Source organism: Macrotis lagotis, chromosome 1, assembly GCF_037893015.1.
Source record: "Macrotis lagotis isolate mMagLag1 chromosome 1, bilby.v1.9.chrom.fasta, whole genome shotgun sequence".
NCBI classification, from domain to species: Eukaryota; Metazoa; Chordata; class Mammalia; order Peramelemorphia; family Peramelidae; genus Macrotis; species Macrotis lagotis.
The window spans coordinates 646,324,588-646,340,510 of record NC_133658.1 but is presented as its reverse complement, the minus strand read 5'-3'; the positions used below and the strand labels follow the sequence as shown (position 1 = coordinate 646,340,510).

Below are 15,923 nucleotides of genomic sequence, written 5' to 3'. Positions count from 1 at the left end.
AAGATCCCTTCTAGCTCTGAAATTATATAATAACTATACAGATATATACATAGACACATGAGCATACATACACACATATATAATGATCTTGGCAGTTTTATGTATTTTATAATCATATATTTTAATTATATCTAATTTATATATGCTTATCATTAATTATATATATAACACACATAATGTATTATGTATTTTTATATAAATGTATATATCTCTCAGGGATATAAAAACAGACATATACACAAACGTATATATATTTATTTGTGTGTATATTAAAAATTTGTGTGTATATTAAATGTATATATATTTTATATGCACACAAGCATATATATATATCTATATCTATCTATCTATCTATATATATCTATCTCTCTCTCTCTCTCTCTCTCTCTCTCTCTCTCTCTCTCTATATATATATATATATATATATATATATATATATATATATATATATCCCCTTATTCACTTGCCCAGCAGATATTTATTAAAGATCCACTCTGTGTAAGGCAGGGAAATACAAACCTCTACAGAACACAGACCCTGTTTTTAAAGCTCTCACAGTCTAGTCTGATGAGTTGTCTACTACCAGGTTACAGAATCTATACAAATATGTACAAATTTGCACAAATAACAGTGGTATAAGAGACAGTTGTAAAGGGAAACCTGGGGAGGGTGTGTACATTATTTCACCTTGGAAGCTGGGCCCAGGAAAAGGTTTTAAAAAACAGGTAGTGCCTGAGTTGGTCCTGAGAGAAGGAGATTTCAAAAGATGGGAATGGGGAGTATGAAAATCCAATCCAGGTAAGGGAAAAATGACATGAACAGCAGAATGGAGTCAGAAAAGAGCAAATTATGGAGAGTAGCCTCATTAACTGAAATGTATGAAGATCCCAGAACTCACCGGTAATAGATGTTATATGCGCAGGATGCTGCTGGCATTTTTTTCGGCCGCGTCCAAGTCAGAGTAACATCACCAGAGAAATCAGCTGTCCATTGGAGATTCTGTACTTTATATACAGTTGCTTCTTCTACAGAGATAAAGGGATTATCAAAAGAGTGGGAGAAAATACTGCCTCATCAAATCTTGAGTTTGAAGGGTCCTCTGGGGGTTACATAATCCCTCACCCAGCTTCCTGACCAAACTGGGCTGACAGTTATGTCGAAAGGCCCTAGTCCTCTTAAAAATAAATCCTGGGAAAAAATTCTAGAGCCTTCCTAATTGCAAATCCTACAGGGGTCCCATATCACTTTTAGCCATGATGCATCTCTTTGCATTTTTTGCTCAAATCTGTCCTACTGAAATGTTGTCCTTTTTTTTAAAATGGAGGTGCCACATTCATCATTGCTTCAATCATGAGAGCACCAAACACATAATATGTGCTCAAGGAGAAGGCAACGAGTAGAGCTGAGGCACAATGCTATTTAAAGTCCCAGTGACTGACTGTTCACAATGGGAAAGATTTACAGCTAAACCAAAGCCAGGAAGGAGTACAGCCCAGCAATAAGGATGGATCAGGGTTTCAGAGATGAGCCTGCTCTTATCTTCCTCAAGGGCTCAAGAACCAGGAGAAAGGCTGCTTCCCATAGCTCCTTCCAGGAGGACCGTTGGTTACCTGGGACTCAAGGAGCACCTGGCTCAACAGGTCAAATGTGGGAGGAAAATCCACTCACCTGTACAGCTCCTTTCATCGCTCCCATCAGAACAATCCAAGAAGCCATCACAGCGCTCGGTCAGCACTATGCAGGCCTCTCCATCTTCACACATGTACCGTCCACTCACACAAGTCAAGGTGCTATGTGTTGCTAGAAAACAAAAACAACCACAAATACAGCAAAATCCAAAAGCTCATAGGAACCATGGCAAAAAGATGGGAATAATGAATTCCATTAGTTGAGTCTGAGGCTCTAGCTGTGTTTTATGTCTGTGGTCAGTGCTGACTTTTTTTTAGCTGAATTAATTAATTAATCCTTTAGATGTGTCAGAATTCACTATCCAAAGGGGGAAGATTTGCAGCTTATAATTCCATATGCCCTGAAGTTTTCAAAGTGAGTTCATTATCACACTAGATACAAATTATGTATATGGGGCTCTCATGCATTCATGTGCTAATATCTTCAACATGAAGTGCTTTGGAGAAGGCAGACCAATATACAATTCAGGAAAGAACTTCAATCTCTTTGACTCCATAATTTCTGAGTAATGACAAGAAGAGTAAAAATAATTGTTATTATTATGGGCAGCTAGTGGATAGAATGTTGGGCCTGGAGTCAGCAGGATCTGAGTTCAAATCTATCCTCAGACATTCACTAACCATGTAACCCAGAACAAGTCACTTAATCTTTTTTAACCTCAGTTTCCTAATCTGCAAAATAAAGATAATAATAGCCCTCCATTTCATGGAGTTATTTTGAGGATCAAATGAGATCACATAATAATCACTATGTAAAGTTATTTATCATCATCATTATTAATGAATATCACTTAAAATTGTTCAAATGTTTCAAAATATTTTCTCATAAAATGAAGTAATATTGGTAAAGAGTCTTGGAAAAGTTGAAAAGTCAAACAAATATATTCTCTTTACTTTTATTGACCCTTTGAACAATACTATAAATCATGAAAATATCTCAATAAAATAGAAAACCTCACAAAATCAAATTTTGACTATGCAACTATAGTTGATCTTGAAGAAGAAGGAAAGTAAATGTTGAAGCACAGGCAGCTCTCAGATTTGAAAAGGGCATGTACAAAGGATAGAAGAGGCAGCATATAACCTAGATCTGGGAGAAAATAGGGGTTGTGTGATCATTAGGGTCTTTTCTAGCTTCCAATCCCTTCATCTTTCTAAAGCAGATAAAAGGAAAAGTATCATTTCTAGATTTCAAAGGAAGGAAAGAAGGAAGGAAAGAGAGGAAGAGAGATGACAAAGCAATAGATAGTGAGAAAGACATAAAAAGATAGACAAAGAAACAAAGTGATAGACAGAGGTAGTAGAAAAGAATAGAAATCTGGAGTGTGTACAGCTAAGGGTGAAGTAAAGCATGACTTGGGCTCTTGTTGAAATGGAGCTCCCAGGAAGGGAGTCACTAGTTAAGTGAATGGGACCTCAGGGCCAGAAGTTTCTCCATAATAGTAAAGCAGCAGGTGAAGAGAAGGAGGAGAAATCCAGGGTTTGCCTTATTTATGAGGAAGAAAAATAACAAGAAAGGCTTTGAAGCTACTGAGACTCTATCATAGAGAATTATCTTCAAACTGGAAAGACATAACAAACACTGTTTAAGAAAAAATGAAAGCCTACAATTGGTGAGGTGACAGTAATGGAGAAGTTGGCTATGGTCATCAGGCCCATGACAGCTATATCCCAAGGTATCAAGACAGCAGAACCAACTGTCTGGAATCTCTGGCACAAGACAGAGCCTGGCAGAGAAGCCTAGGAATGGAAGAGAGGAAGATGTTCTAATTTTCCAAAAAGGGGCAGATTCTGGAAATTACAGACCAGTATGTGAGTTTGATGAAATCACCAGCAATAGTCTAGAATCAGCTTATTAGATGATCAATAAACATTTAGAAAAGTATGCAGTGATACCAGAGAGAAAATCATGCCAGCCTAACATTTCCCAAAGGGATCAAGGGATGCCCACAGATCCAGGTGATGTAATTTCAATCCAGTTTGAATAAAGACAAGTCAAGTATAGTTCAGAACCCTCTGAGTCAGTCAGTCAATAACATTTAATAAAGACCTACTAGGTGCCAGTCACGGTAAAAAATACTGACTTACCCAACTATTAATACCTATCAGGGCAGGACTGTAATTCAGGTCTTCCAAAATGTTGTGCTACACCAGGCTGTCTACAATAGGATGTTGCGGAGAGGGGACGGTGAACAATCATATCAGGGTATCAAATAAAAGATCAATGTCTACCTGGAAGGAAGTCTCTGCTGGACTCAACTTAGTCTCAGAACTCTGGTTCTACAACTAAATAATGATGCTGGACAAACCATCTAATTGTTTTGTATGCAACCCTCTCTTGGCTAACATTTTAACCATTAACTTCAAGAAAAATTTACAAGGGATGCTTATTCAATTTTTAGAATGCATAAAGCCGAATGGAGTAACCTATAAGATGAATGATAAAATTAAGCTCTAAAAGGATTCTGATGGGTTGAAATAATGAGATAAAATGAACAAGACAAAAAGCCCATAAGGAAAAATATCAATTTCTGAACTTGAGTTGAAAAATTTAATTGCTTAGCACAGAGAGTCTAGTTTAATATCAGTTTATGTGATAAAAGACCTAGGGGTTCGAGGTGGATGCATGGCTCAAGATGAATCTAGTATGACTTGGCTTCCCCAAAAGCTAGTGTGATCCTAGGCTGGATTAATAACAGTAATCACAATAATAATGTATCATGTTCAGAACTAGGGAGTAATAAGTTATGGTATTCTCTGCAATGATTATGCACACTTACATATCTATGTTTATATATCCATATACATATAGACACATATTTTTAAAAAGACACTGATAGAGTGATTTGTTCACTGAAGCAATAACAATCAGGAGTGTTGCCAGAAGAGTGTGACGAAGACAACAAAGATCCTAAAAATCTTATTACAGATTCATGGATTCCAAGAACTTTTTGTCATGGAAATGGACAATGGGGGAAGAGACAGAAGAGGAGAATTCTAATCCTGACTCTCTCTTACTAGATATATGAGCTCACTTAAGCAACTGTGCCTTAGTTTCTTAATTCACAATATAAGGATAATAGCAGTCCTTTCTATTTCATAGGGTCAGTGAAAAGTCCAGCGAGATCGTGAGTGTAAAAGTATTCTGTACATCATAAAGAGTTATGCTGGGGTGGCTAGGTGGCACAGTAGATAGAGCACCGACCCTGGAGTCAGGAGTACCTGAATTCAAATCCAGACTCAGACACTTAATAATTACCTAGCTGTGTGGCCTTGGGCAAGCCACTTAATCCCACTGCCTTGCAAAAAAATAAGAAGAAAAAGAGTTATAAAAATATCAGAAATGATGGTGAGGAAGAGGAAGAGGACAATTATGCTCCTATTTTAGGAATGGCTGAAAGAAAGGCTAAGGTATTTTTAACTTGGAGAAGAGAAGCCTTGGCTTCTCCTGACATGAAAAGTTTTAGGGGTTGTCTTATGAAAACTTTATGGTTCCAGAAGGCAGAACTGGCACAAATGGTGATAGACAGAGAAAGGCATATTTTGGTCCCACTTAAAAAAGGAACTTCCTAACAGTAAGAACTCTCAAGAAATGGAGAAAAGAGTTATACAGCCATATGAGGTCATACCATATGTCACTGGAAGCATTCCAGCAGTCTGAATGACCAACCATCAGGGACAACAGAGAGGGTTTGTGTACTATGATAAGTTGGATCAGGTGACTTTATGAGATGAAGTTGGATTGAAACCTTTTCCAATTCTATGAGGGAACAGATATTATTCCTATTTGAAAGATGAAAACATAAAGATCAAGGAAGTTAGCTGTCTTGTTCAAAATCAAGCAGAAGGTTATTGGGAGACCAGGGATCTTCAGAATCCAGTTGTCCTTCCACCAGACCATGATCCCTCCTTAATTATACTAGCCTTCCCTCAGGAAATACACCTAAAGCTCTGACAATAGTGACAGATTTACACGGATCCTTCACTCTTTCACCTAGTTGTCTTTGTGATCAGAGCTTACATTTTTGAGATGGTGGCAAGGACTATTGTGGAAATTGGCAGCCATGAAACAGAACAAAGCTAACTGGCCCTCAAAGGGATGGATGGAACCACTGATCTTGACCTTGTAAGCAAGGTCAAGCAACTATGCACATGCAACATTCTTCAAATGCAGCTCGCAAGTCTATGCTTTTTCATCTAGAATAGCATCATCTTTGGCTTTCTGACCTTCCCACCCTCTCCCTGGGCGGCAATCTTTTGGGTGTAAATTGAACAGGCTTGGAAATGTCTGTTAAGCCATCTCTGCCCCACCTCCTTCAAAAGTCACAGAAACTGTCCAAATGATGTATTTTAACTTTAATGTGTGTTCCACAGACATTATGTCTTGAAATGGATTCAAGGAAGCTAAGAACAAATAAAGAAGGATACCCTCCTCTTCTCCTTTTTAAAAAGGAGATGACAATACCAGAAATACCTAACTCCCAGGAACAAATAAAATAATTCTAAAGCACCATGTCAATGTCACCTTTGAGATGGATGTTTTCAGAGTGGCTACAGGCACATCCGTGTAGTTATTCATTCAACAAATGTGAGAAGAGAGCTGTGCTATGTGCTGGGGAGGGGCAAGAGCACAATCAAAGAGGGGTCAAGTTCACTGCCCAAATGGCCCAAAACTCCTGAGTGCAAGCTGAACCAAATTAAAATGTCATTGAGAAATATTTAACAAAAATAAATAAAAATACAGTGTGAGACAGATAATGTTAATTTGTGGTTTTCTAAGTCAATATGAAGCCCATAGAGATCCCTTTCTTAATTTTTACTACTGGTCTAAAATAGAGTAGGTCCTAACCCCAACTATTTAGAGCATAAAACAAACATACCTCTTCATATGTGTACACAGACATAAACACACATACATACATACAGAGACTCCACTCTGAATATAGAGATTCAACTCACAGGGAAATGAAGCAGAATGAATAGAAGACTATTATTAAAAATCAGGCACTTACGACAGTTGGACTCATCTGTGCCATCCTGGCAGTCCCTATAACCATCACAGCGCTTCCAATTGGGGATGCATTTCTTTGGTTGCTGGCACTCAAATTCAAACCTGCTGCATCGTCCAAGCTGGGGAATGGTGGTCGATGAGACATTAGCTGGTAAAGGAGACAAGAAGACCATTAGACCCTCGGGACAAAGGGGAAAGGTCAGTGAATATTGGGGACAATACCAAAAGAGTCATATAAAGGTCTCAGAATCAGAAAGTATAATGATGGAATAATGTACAAAGGGGTTTTAAAGGAAGGGATTTGAGAGTTCTCTATTCCATTCAAAATTGCTGGAGGTCATGGTCTAGGTGACATTAAAGAACACTGATTAAGAATAAAGTAAAGGGGCAGTTAGGTGGCGCAGTAGATAGAGCACCAGCCTTGGAGTCAGGAGGACCTGGGTTCAAATCTGGCCTCAGACACTTAATAATTACCTAGCTGTGTGGCCTTGGGCAAGCCGCTTAACCCTATTTGCCTTGCAAAAACCTAAAAAAAAAAAAAAAAGAATAAAGTAGGACTTTCAAAAGACCAGGAGTAAGGGCTGCAGTCCCAGAAGCCATATGAAGAGAGGATCTGGACAGAATGAGAAGCCATAGATAGACTGTAACCTATATCAATAGATTTTGAGTTCCCATATCAACAAGCTCCACTGGTATAAAGAAGACAAGAGAGGTAAGGAGAGGCGAGGGGAGGAGGAAAGGAGAGAAGAGGAGAGGAGGAGGGGGGAAAAGAGAAGGGGGGGTTGGAGAGGAAAGAAGAGGGAGGGGAGAGAAGGGGAGGGCAAAGATATAGAAATACCTAGTCTCAGCACTTGAATCACTAACCATATACCACAACCTTTTGATTGTTTGTCCTTAGTTCTCAAAGAAGACCAAAACATTAAGAAGTGATGTCAGGACTTGATATTGAGGTGGATTTGAGTGAGGGGGTGCTTTGTAAAGTCACCAGCTTCACTTTCTCCTCTGGAGCCACTTGGGGCCAGGGGCCAGAGCTGGATCAGGATGACTGGAGATGGCCCTGGATGCAGTGGGAGACTTTGGCTTTTTAAAGCTCTCTCTTTCCCAGATCACAGTTTGACTGAGGCATCCAGTCATTAAAGTTAGGAGAGAGATGAGTCAAAGAGGATAAGAATGACCACTTTGAAGAAAAACAAAGAGAAAAAAAATTGTTGGGAGGGTAAGACCCTTAGGGTATCTCAATGTTTAAGGTAGATGAGAAAGAAAAGAAGCAAGGAACCTCTATTTACAAACTCAAAAAAAAAATGGGGCTAGTTCTCAAAGATTCACTTACAATCTTTTGATAGAGATAAGTTTTATGTACATGAAACAACTAGAAGGTAATTCATGAAAATACAATGGAGGCCTAAAATGTACAATACAAAATACAAATAAAGAGAGATCAGTGAATGGAGGTTATCACAAAAGGTTTCACTGCAAGAGTCACATATTGATAAAGACATAACAATCCTCTGGTGTGGATCAGAAGATCTCTTGAGGGTCTTTCTTTCCCTAAAAGTTACAGTCATATATATGAAAAAAAAGTGGGAAGCAAGGTGGCAGTAGGTGGGTAACATGGATTCAGTCATAGAAGTCCTTGAACAGAAAGCTGAATTACACACCTGGGCAGCTGAGAGCTATGGGAGGCTCTTAAGCAGAGGAGTAACATGACGAAGAAAGGAAAAACAGAATGGAGAAAACAATTTGTTATGCAGTTTTGAGGCAAAGAATGAATGATTGTTCTCTATTTCTACAAAAATAAATGAGTTCAAAATATATAGATACAGGAAGAATTCAGATTAGACAGAAGGAATAACCTTTTAACCCTTGAAACTGCAAGTCAAGAGATCTGGGATCTAATCTCTGTTGTATCTTTTGCAGGATTTGGGATAAGTCAGCTCTTTTCTCTGAACTTTGTTATCCACTTAATAAAATGGAAGGGACTGAATTGGATGACAATCTAAGGGAGGGCCTGTTCTTTTTATTTATTTTTTCAATATATTTATTATTTTTAATCTTATATATATTTCTTAAAATTATTTTTAATATATTTTTAATCTTACATTTATATCTTTGTAAACATGATTCAGGGGATGGGCTTTACCAACCTACTGCCAACAGGTTCAGGACATATAACAAGCTACAAACTTCTCTCTTAGAGAAACATCTGGAGCATGGAGTTGTTAATTAAGTCACAGAGCCTGTATACGTCGTGGGGGCGGGGAGGAATGGGAAGCATAACAGGTTGATAACTAAAATTATAGGTAATGCAAATCCAAAACTTAAAAAATTTTGTGTGATTGGCTACTCATTTCTGTTCTCCTTACAAGAATTTTAGGAATGCCTATAATACCATTTTTATTCTTTCTTTATTAAAGATTTTATTTATTTTGAATTTTACAATTTTTCCTCTAATCTTACTTCCCTCCCCCTACCCCCCACAGATGGCAATATGTCAGTCTTTACATTGTTTCCATGGTATACATTGATCCAAATTGAGTGTGATGAGAGAGAAATCATATTATTAAGGAAGAAACATAAAGTATAAGAGATAGCAAGATCAGACAATAAGATATCAGGTTTTTTTTTTTTTCTAAATTTAAGGTAATAGTCCTTGGTCTTTGTTCAAACTCCACAGTTGTTTCTCTGGATACAGACGGTATTCTCCGTTGCAGAGAGCCCCTGATGGAATGAGTGAGTCCTTCAAGGTTGATCATCGCCCCCATGTTGCTGTTAGGGTGTACAGTGTTTTTCTGATTCTGCTCATCTCACTCAGTATCAGTTCATGCAAATCCCTCCAGGCTTCCCTGAATTCCCATCCCTCCTGGTTTCTAATAGAACAATAGTGTTCCATCACATACATATACCACAGTTTGCTAAGCCATTCCCCAATTGAAAGACATTTACTTGATTTCTAATTCTTTGCTACCAAACAGGGCTGCTATGAATATTTTTGTACAAGTGATGTTTTTACCCTTTTTGATCATCTCTTCAGGGTATAGACCCAGTAATGGTATTGCTGGATCAAAGGGTATGCACATCTTTGTTGCCCTTTGGGCGTAATTCCAAATTGCTCTCCAGAAAGGCTGGATGAGTTCACAGCTCCACCAACAGTGTAATAGTGTCCCAGATTTCCCACAATCCTTCCAACAATGATCACTGTCCTTTCTCATCATATTGGCCAGTCTGAGAGGTGTGAAGTGGTACCTCAGAGAAGCTTTAATTTGCATTTCTCTACTAAGTAATGATTTAGAGCAATTTTTCATATAGCTATGGATTGCTTTGATCTCCTCATCTGTGAATTGCCTTTGCAAATCCTTTGACCATTTGTCAATGGGGGAATGGCTTTTTTTTTAAATATGACTCAGTTCTCTGTATATTTTAGAAATGAGTCCTTTATCAGAAACATTAATTTTAAAAATTGTTTCCCAGTTCACTACATTTCTTTTGATCTTGGTTACAGTGATTCTGTCTGTGCAAAAGCTTTTTAATTTAATATATAATACCATTTTTAAACCCCATTTTTGCATGTTCAAAGTGAACTTAGTGAAGCCTAATTAAAATCAACTAACTAAATAAAGGGAAAGCATATGAATTATGAGTATTTGCATCCCATCTTTTCAAATTCTTTTTCCTTATCTTCTTCATAATTAAAAGCTTGGTCTAGGTCCAGTGAAGTCTTAAACTTAAGAGAGTCTTTCATAAGGTTTTTAGATTCATTATTTATTGTTCCCATCCCTCCTCTTAGGTGCTTCAATCCTCAGGCTATTGAAGTAAAACAGAACCAGATTATTACAGTTCTGATAAGTTGGCCATCCTGTATAGGGACCATGTCTTATTTGGAAGCTCTTGGCTTTGAGGTTCTTCTAGACAGACAGGGGTTTGTAAATAGATGTTAACTCCTAAGATGATAATAACAGCCCCTCCTTGCTGGGGAAATAGAAGGTGGAAATGAATACCCAGTTGTATTTCTCCATGATGACTGCTATATCCAACACAAAGCACTCTGATACCATGAGAGGTTTGTCTTGTGAAAGGAAGTGTCACAGTCTTGGTAAGGCATTTCTGCCATGAGGCTAGATGCCTGCCCCCTAAATAATAATGGAAATCCTTTCCTTTCCCTTTCCTTCCTTCATCATGGAACCCTTTGGCAGTCTGGTAAAGCCTATGATCACCTTCTCAGAATAATACTTTTAAATGAATCAAATAAAAATATATAGTTTTCAAATGAATCAACAAAATAAAATTAGAATAATTTTCAAAAAATTTTTTTCAAAAAAGGAAAGAATGCAGTTTAAGCACACCTGTTCTTGCAACTGTAAGAATCAATGATTCAGGGGTGGCTAGGTGGCACAATGGATAGAGCACTGACCCTGGAGTCAGGAGTACCTGATTTCAAATTTGGCCTCAGACATTTAATAATTACCTAGCTGTGTGGCCTTGGGCAATCCCATTGCCTTGCAAAAAAAAAAAATCAATGATTCACATAATCACATATGTCCAAGCTGAAAGGAAAATTGGCATCTCAGTCCATCTCTCATTCCCTCATTTTCCAGATGTCCAAACTGAGGATGTGATTTATGTCACATCGCACAGCTACTAAGTGAGAGAGAGCCAGGTTGCAAATCCAAACCTGGGGCCACCTTCCATTAGTACACCTAGAGGAGGGTTCCTTCATTCAACAGACCTTACTGAATGCCTATATGCCGGTGGGTGTGACAGGCACTTCTCTAGGATGACCTTTGAGGATCGGACCATCATCTAGCTCGATGTTTTTAGAAGCCTGCACTTTGTGGCCATGAAGGACAGCCAGTACAAAGGCACAGAGATGGGGCACTGTGTGGGAAGAACACCAAGGAGAGTGTGGCTAGGCTGAAGGGAGTGAATGCAATGGGGCCAGAAGGGGAGGAAGCCAGACAGTCTGGAGCAGCTGCTGTCCTCTGAAAGAACGCACGTGCGTGTCGCCACCTGCAGCCACTAGATGGCAGGCTTTGACTTTTTTAGAGCAGGAACCTGATGTGGCTGGGGCTGGCTCCCAGAGGGCTCAACGTGAAGTGCAGTGCCAGGCACTCTGCCAGCCGCGCTTCCTGCCCAGGGACAAAGGTGCGAGGAAGCTGGAGGAGTCCTGCAGTCAGTGCGGAGGGCCAGGAGCAGCTCCTTCACTCGGAGCACTCATAAATCTGATTTACTGCGGCCGTTTCTGAAGCTGCGGCTGCAGGGAAGTTGGCGCAGTCCTTACAGCAACCTCCTCAGAGGACAAGGAGACCGGGAGTCAGGCGGTGCCAAGCAGAGACAACTTCAGAGCTAACAGGATGGCCGTGTCTCTGTTTCCCTACCTGAACGAGGGTGACATCCCCATCATGACAGCAACCACCTTCCAGGCGTTACTGCGAGGATCTCTTCTATGACCCTTATAAAATGCACAGGCCACCCAGTCCTCAGTAACAATGAATAAAAGCCTCTCCTTTCTGAGGCTCGGCTCCCTCTGCTGTAAAATGAGCATTTGCCCAGATGATTTCAAGGAGCCCCTCTGGCTCCTGGCACCTTAGGAGACTGGGTCTCCTCCCTTACTTCCCCATCATCTCCGGGAAGATAGGTAAAGGCACTTTTCCACAGTGACTCTAGAACCCCTAAAAAGCAGCCGTTTGGGGCACCCAGGTGGTGCAGTGGATAGAGTTCTGGCTGTGGAGTCAGGAGGACCTGAGTTCCAATCCAACCTCAGGCACTTAATAATTACCCAACTATATGACCTTGGGCAAGTCACTTAACCTCACTGCCTTTCAAAAACAAAAACAAAAATAAAGAGGGGCAGTTATCTGGCTGGGCTGCAGCTGAGATGTGATGGGCCAGCACACTGAAACTCACCAGCGGTGGGGCAGGCCTCCTCGTCAGAGCCGTCGGTGCAGTCTTTGTACCCGTCACATGCCCAGCTATTCATGATGCAGGCACCGCTGTTGCAGCGGAAGTAGTTGGGCAGACATGTGGAAGGCCTTGGTGTGCTGGGGGGAAGGAGATGTGAATCTGGGGAATACACAGAGCAACAAAAGTCTCAGAAACCAATGTCACAAGGAGTGAACCCCTGAACCTGAAAGTCTCCACAGTGCTGCAGACCCTGCTGAGCCAGAAGCAAAGTGGGCAGAGACAGGCAGATGGCAGAATGCTGGAGAAGGCAAATGCCATTTACTTGTTAGCTTTGGGAAGAATCGGTGTGTGTGTGTGTGTGTGTGTGTGTGTTGTGATGTGATGTGTGTGGTATGTTGTGATGTGTATGTGGGTGTATTGTGATGTGTGTGGTATGTTGTGATGTGTATGTGGGTGTATTGTGTGTGTTGTAATGTGTGTGGTATGCTGTGATGTGTATGTGGGTGTATTGTGATGTGTGTGGTATGTTGTGATGTGTATGTGGGTGTATTGTGTGTGTTGTAATGTGTGTGGTATGCTGTGATGTGTATGTGGGTGTATTGTGTGTGTGTTGTGATGTGTGTGGTATGCTGTGATGTGTATGAGGGTGTATTTTGTGTGTGTGTATGTGGGTGTATTGTCTATGTGTATATGTGTGGTGTGTGTGTATACCATCCCATTTACCATATCACCTGGGTTTGGCTCAGGCTGGTACTAAAATGGGCTTGTATTCCTGGGGCAGGTGTGTTAGCTGGTGGCTGCTGGGGGAGGGAGGCTTAGGGGTGCTGGGTGGCAGGAACATCCACCTGGGCTCAACCCAAAGTTGACTAGACTGCCAAATGCAATGGACTAAACTGAGAGGTTAGAAGAAAGACTTGAGTCCTAAGACGGGAGAGACAGCTCAATAAATCCTGGCTCCTCTTCAGTGGGAGTTCCCTGGTAGCCCACAGCCTATGAAAACATAGGGATACCATCATCCCCAGATATGGAAAAGACAAACTAAATAGATAAAATAGAATAAAAACTAAAATCATAGGGTAAAAAAAAGAAGAAACACCCCCAGGATAAAGAATGCTTGTTGAATTAAACTATAAGTAAAATAAAGGGGCAGTCAGGTGACATAGTTGATAGAGCACCAGCCCTGGAATCAGGAGGGCCTGAGTTAAAATCCAGCCTCAGACACTTAATAATAATTACTTAGCTGTGTGACCTTGGGTAGATCACTTAACCCTATTTCCTTGTCAAGAAAATATGAAAACAAAAAACATTAAGTAAAATAAAATTTTATTTAGTGTCCCCAGAGTACCAGCAAAAATCATTTAGCACATTTTTGTACTTTTCTCTCCCTTCTTTATTTTTTCCCTAATAACATGCAAAGGTAGTTTTCAACATTCATCCTTTTTAAACTTTTCAGTTCCACATTTTTCCACTACCCTCTCTTCTCTTTCCCCTCCCCATGGTAGCAAACAATCTGACACAGGTTTGGCATATTTCCATTTTAGGCATAAGAAAAGGTCAATGCTCTTATCAGGAATGTGTTATATGCAGAAGTCATGCCCCTCACAGGAAGAGGGGCAGAGGCTAGATAGGACATGATTCTTACCCTCAGGGGGTTTATAGTCTGTGGAAGGATATCTAGGAAAAAGATAAACATAGCACTCTACTGAATGGCTGTGGGGCCAACCCATGCATAGCTCCTGGAGCCAAGTACTTCACCAACTGACTGGTGGATGGAGACCTGCTGGGGTCAGAAAGCTGCCCGGGGTAGGTGGCCATAGGACAAGTCATGCTCAGGACACAGGCAGCTCTCAAGGCTCTAAGAGATTTTCCCCACAAGGGTTCCATTCATGGAAGACAGGTGAAATCACAGGTCTGGGCAGATGCATTAGACAGTTGTAAAATAATATGCAATATGGAGTCTGTAGAAGCATTTTGCAAATATTATCTCATTTGATTTTCCCAACAACCCTGGGAAGCAGGAGCCATTATTATCTCCACTTTACAAATGTGGAAACTGAGGTGAACAGAGATTAAGAAACATCCCAAGGTCACACAGTTAATAAGTTTGAGAGGCTATGTTTGAACTCTGGTCCACTTGACTCGAGGAGCAGCGTTCTACCCCAGAGATAGATGTTCTGGAATTTGGGATGTTACCAGTGAAGCTAAGTGGTGCAGTGGATGGAATGCCAGGTCTGGAATCAGGAAGACTCACCTTCCTGAATTCAAATCTGGCCCCAAATACTTATTAGCTGTGTGACCCGGGCAAGTCACTTAACCTTGTTTGCCTCAGTTCCTTCGTCTGTAAAATGAGCTGGAGAAGGAAATGGCAAACCATTCCAGGATCTTTGTCAAGAAAATCCCCTACATGGGGTCATGAAGAGTCAGACAGCAGGGAAGGACATTAAGAGAATGGTAAAGGTCATCAAAAGGGTCCAGCCTCAAGAGTCGCTACTTCCTAGTTACCTGACCTTGACTGGGTTACTTACCTTTTCTGATCCTGTTTCATCTGTTAAAATGGAGATCATATTTGTGTTGCCTAGGGCCCAGGGTTGTAGAGAGAATAAATATGTGGCACAGTAGAGGGAACATGGGGAGCTAGAGACAGAAAGACCTGAGTTCAAATCCAAACTCAGATACTTTACTGGCTGGGGGACCCAGGCAAGTCACTTGGGCTCTGTTTGCTTCAGTTTCCTTAACTGTAAAATGGAACTCTCAGGGTTGTAAGGTTTGTGAGGACTAAATGAGATAATAAATGTAGAGCACATACTAAGTGGAAATGTTAGTTATTATTATTATTATCAGCTTGTTGTAAGGGCTCCCTTACCTCCACAATCCTTTTCATCAGACCAGTCCCCACAGTCATTCTCTGCATCACATTTCCACCTGTTTGGAATGCAGTGACCATTTTCACACTGGAACTGGAAGTATCGGGAGCAGTGTGGTGCTTCAGTGGGGTTTTCTAAAGAGACCAATCAGGAGCTGTAGCCACTTTCCCAGGACACAATATTCAGAGATTTCAAAGATCTAAATACAGTTTTCTTACCCAAGAACCCATTTATCAAGGCTATTAGACTCAATAACTGAGATGAAAAAACCATCCATATAATTTCATACATGCCATCCACTCCTTTCATCCACCTCCTCCTTCTGAAACTCAGTCTCCTAAAACATACCGTAACATTCTGAAAACCATTAGCTGAATTTAATATTATAAGCATCTGATCAAAAGAATGGTCTACTAATGAAAACTGATTGTGGTGATCTAACTGTTAATAAGGATACTTAGT

The 15,923-nt window shown here is 40.3% G+C and overlaps 1 protein-coding gene across 1 annotated transcript in view; it reads right to left on the bottom strand.

The window, feature by feature from the left end:
• The window catches only part of SORL1 (sortilin related receptor 1), a 198,660-nt gene that overhangs the window by 23,030 nt on the left and 159,707 nt on the right, over positions 1–15,923 (bottom strand). Inside the window, exons 30-34 of the mRNA XM_074215297.1 lie at positions 15,461–15,595; positions 12,601–12,756; positions 6,701–6,847; positions 1,669–1,800; positions 899–1,025 (exon numbers count right to left, since the gene is read on the bottom strand). Coding sequence (XP_074071398.1) covers positions 899–1,025; positions 1,669–1,800; positions 6,701–6,847; positions 12,601–12,756; positions 15,461–15,595 — 697 coding nt within the window. The remainder of the gene's footprint in view (positions 1–898; positions 1,026–1,668; positions 1,801–6,700; positions 6,848–12,600; positions 12,757–15,460; positions 15,596–15,923) is intronic.